The 3,245-nt window shown below is 32.1% G+C and overlaps 1 protein-coding gene across 1 annotated transcript in view; it reads right to left on the minus strand.

Annotated features, from left to right (window-relative positions):
* Positions 1 to 589: 589 nt before the first annotated feature.
* LOC117108691 (homeobox protein unc-4 homolog) overlaps positions 590 to 3,245 on the minus strand; it is a 24,190-nt gene continuing 21,534 nt past the window's right edge. Inside the window, exon 3 of the mRNA XM_033250801.1 lies at positions 590 to 2,986. Coding sequence (XP_033106692.1) covers positions 2,192 to 2,986 — 795 coding nt within the window. The 3' untranslated portion in view covers positions 590 to 2,191. The remainder of the gene's footprint in view (positions 2,987 to 3,245) is intronic.

Below are 3,245 nucleotides of genomic sequence, written 5' to 3' on the forward strand. Positions count from 1 at the left end.
AACATATTCTTATTTATTTTTCTTCCCTACGTTATATATATATTTACACTAAGCTATCGATTGAGTGATATGGTGTATTTTATTGATGTTAAATGAATTTTATAAATTGACAGTAGGCCTATTGAGAACTAGTTTAATTATACATTTTATTGCTTGATTGATTTGTATTTTACTGACAAAGAAATTTAAAAAAATAAATAAATAAAAATAAATAAATTAAATTAAAAGTAAATAATAAAATAAATTAAAATTGTATTCACTAGTGAAATTTCTTTTAAATTGGAAATTGTACCGTACTTTTATTATTTTTAAGATATTCTAAACTTGTGAAATTGTGTTAAATTAGGAATGGTTGTTTGATTAGTGAATACATTAATGTACTTTAGTTAAAATTATACATTTTTAAATTGTTTAAAGCGCATTGAGATGTCACCAAATATGTTGTGAGTGTATATTTGAATTATTGTACCCTATTTGTGAAATAAATTATACTGAAAAAATGAATAAACAAGAGAGGTCTGTTTTGTCTTACACTGTATAGAGAATTATTAATGCTGTGCACGTTAAAACAAACCCAAAAAATTGAAAATTCATTTGAAATGTTTTTTATTTAAATTCGAAACACAACATTTAATATCACTTAAATTACTTAACATTATTTACAAATTCAAATACAATTATGTTGTAATACCAGCGATTAATATCCAGTCTTTACACGTTTTAATATAAATTGATTGTTTACATCAAAATTATACATTTTAATTTATGGAATTAACTTTGAAACGAGTTTAATAGAAATAAGTTAATATATTAAATCCAAAAAATGCAGATAATATTTTGCTCAATCATATCTAAAGCAAGATCTAGTTTCAGGAAAATGTGATTGAAAACAAGATTTTATAATAAACGAATCCTACATTAGTATACGCTGTGACTGTATGTCTTGTCTTGGCTACCGATTGATTGCTAACTAGGTTCTTCAAACAATCAGATTCAGATTTACTGGCACGTACAGTCCAAGCGATTGGCTAATTTCTACTCCAGACAAGTAACGTACGAACCAAATGATTGGCTTAACTTTACATAGCAAATCCCTGCAACTAGTTAATTTCCATGCGAAGTTCTGTGCATGCGTAAAATTATATTTGATTTGGAAATGATTTTGTTATTATATAACACGTTCTTTGACGACAAACAAATATATTGACGTAATAAGACAATCAAGCTCTCTTAAAGAAAATAAACTATCAAATTGAAATAAATACATCTTTTTTTTTCTGGAAAGTATGCCTATTATATTAAGTTTTTTTAAAGGACGTTAACGTTTTAAAAAACAGGTCTCTCTCTCTAATTAAAGACCACCTCCATTTAAAGAGACCACTTTCCGGTGGTCCCAAATTAAGAAATGTATTTTATCTTTATTATTCTAAATAGAGACCAAGGCTGTTAAAGGCCATGGGAACTCCGGTCCAAAATGTGGTCTTTAATCGGAAGGTGACCTGTAGTTTAATAAATACCCTCGTAGCAGATTTAGTTTGAATATCCAGGTTTTCATTATTGTTTACATTATTAAACATATCACACGTACATTCTGTAACATTATAAATATAATAACAAATCTTCTACCATAATTTAATGATAAGCATATATTGCAACATAAGTTATTCTCTATCTGTATACATACAGTTGATATTTTTTTCTTCAATATAAGAATAAACACTTATTAAAGGGTGGGAAAATAAAATATAGAACAGCGACAAAAAATGTATTTGTGGGCTATATCCGAAGTATGATATTATTATGCCAATACGAATTCTATAGTTACTGAAAGTTTATCTATTTATATTTTCTGATATATAAAACGTATCAGTGAAACAAAGCTGGAATGAGATTGTACAGTATAATTACAAGATAATTAAATAAACATCAATATCAACAACTAATAAAATATACAAATAAAATACAACATAAACCTTATTACAATATATTCCGCATACATCTACAATCTACATCCTTCAGAATTGTAACCTTTCACACGGAAGTCGTCACTTGGTTCTTAAAAACTCATGTTTTTATGTTGATGATTTTGATAATCATAATAATAGCTCTTTCTGTCCCGACGGTCGATTTTTGTTTATAAATGAACACGTTTGTTTTGATGATGTCTCATTGTTCCAAACCAACGTGACATTCAATCGGATTCCATTTTATGATTGGCAATAGCTGCCCTGTGTTGTTCTGCTTTCCTTCTTAGCACCTCTACACTCATTGTCTTCCGGTTCTCCCCGAAAGGAAGAGGTAAAGAGTTCAGAAACGTCGAGGTCTGAAGAAGTCCCTCATAGGGCAAGAGTCCAGGGTTGCATGCGTACCCGTGAAGCAGGGACGCAGGCACTGGGAAAAACAAATTCGGCCTAAACTTAGGGGCTCCACTCGTAGGAGGCAATTTGTCGCCATGATTCGTTGCTAGTATTCTATCGATGCTAAAGAGTTTTCGTTTTTCGTGTCGCTGGTCAACTCTGCCCGTCGGCGATAGTAGACTCGGGCGTGCGCTCTTCAATGTTGGCGACCTCCTTAACTCTGACTCATTGTTCTCAATTTGTTTTGTTTCTTCTAATTTGGACGACTTCTGTTCAAGGGGTTCTCCTTCTTGACAATTTACTACCGGTATCGGCGACGTCATATTTGCGTTTTCATATGCATTTGAACGTTCCGTATCGTTCGAGGCTTCCGACGGGGCGTCATGAACATCCGTTCCTACTAGTTTCAAGCCTTTCTTCAGATTTTGTCTAAGAGATGCTTTTCGCGCACGTTCTTCTTGCTTCTGACGTTTCTTTTCCAGTTTCTGTTGCTCGCGGTGTTTTAGTTCTTCGGGCGGGATTGGATCACCACTACATGTCGTAGGATGTGCATTGTGAGCTGGCCTACCTGGGCCCTTTTTTGTGTTTTCCTTTTTCCTCCACTTTGCTCTGCGATTTTGAAACCAAACCTGCAAAGAAAGTGAGATTTCGATCAGTTATGAACTAAAATATAATAATAATAATAATAATAATAAATATAAACAATACTATGAATATTTGAAAATCATTTCAACAAACAATAGCATATACAAGTCACGGCACATATAATTATGGAACAACCGGGGGGGGGGGGGTGCAGATCTGGCTGGACTTTCATAATATACTGTAAGGTACGGTAAGTGAAAAGAAACTTTTAGGTGAAGAATTTTGTTTGATACAATTATAAAA

Source organism: Anneissia japonica, unplaced genomic scaffold (assembly GCF_011630105.1).
Source record: "Anneissia japonica isolate Jap-2015-1 unplaced genomic scaffold, ASM1163010v1 scaffold1587_len1432017_cov164, whole genome shotgun sequence".
Classification (NCBI taxonomy): domain Eukaryota; kingdom Metazoa; phylum Echinodermata; class Crinoidea; order Comatulida; family Comatulidae; genus Anneissia; species Anneissia japonica.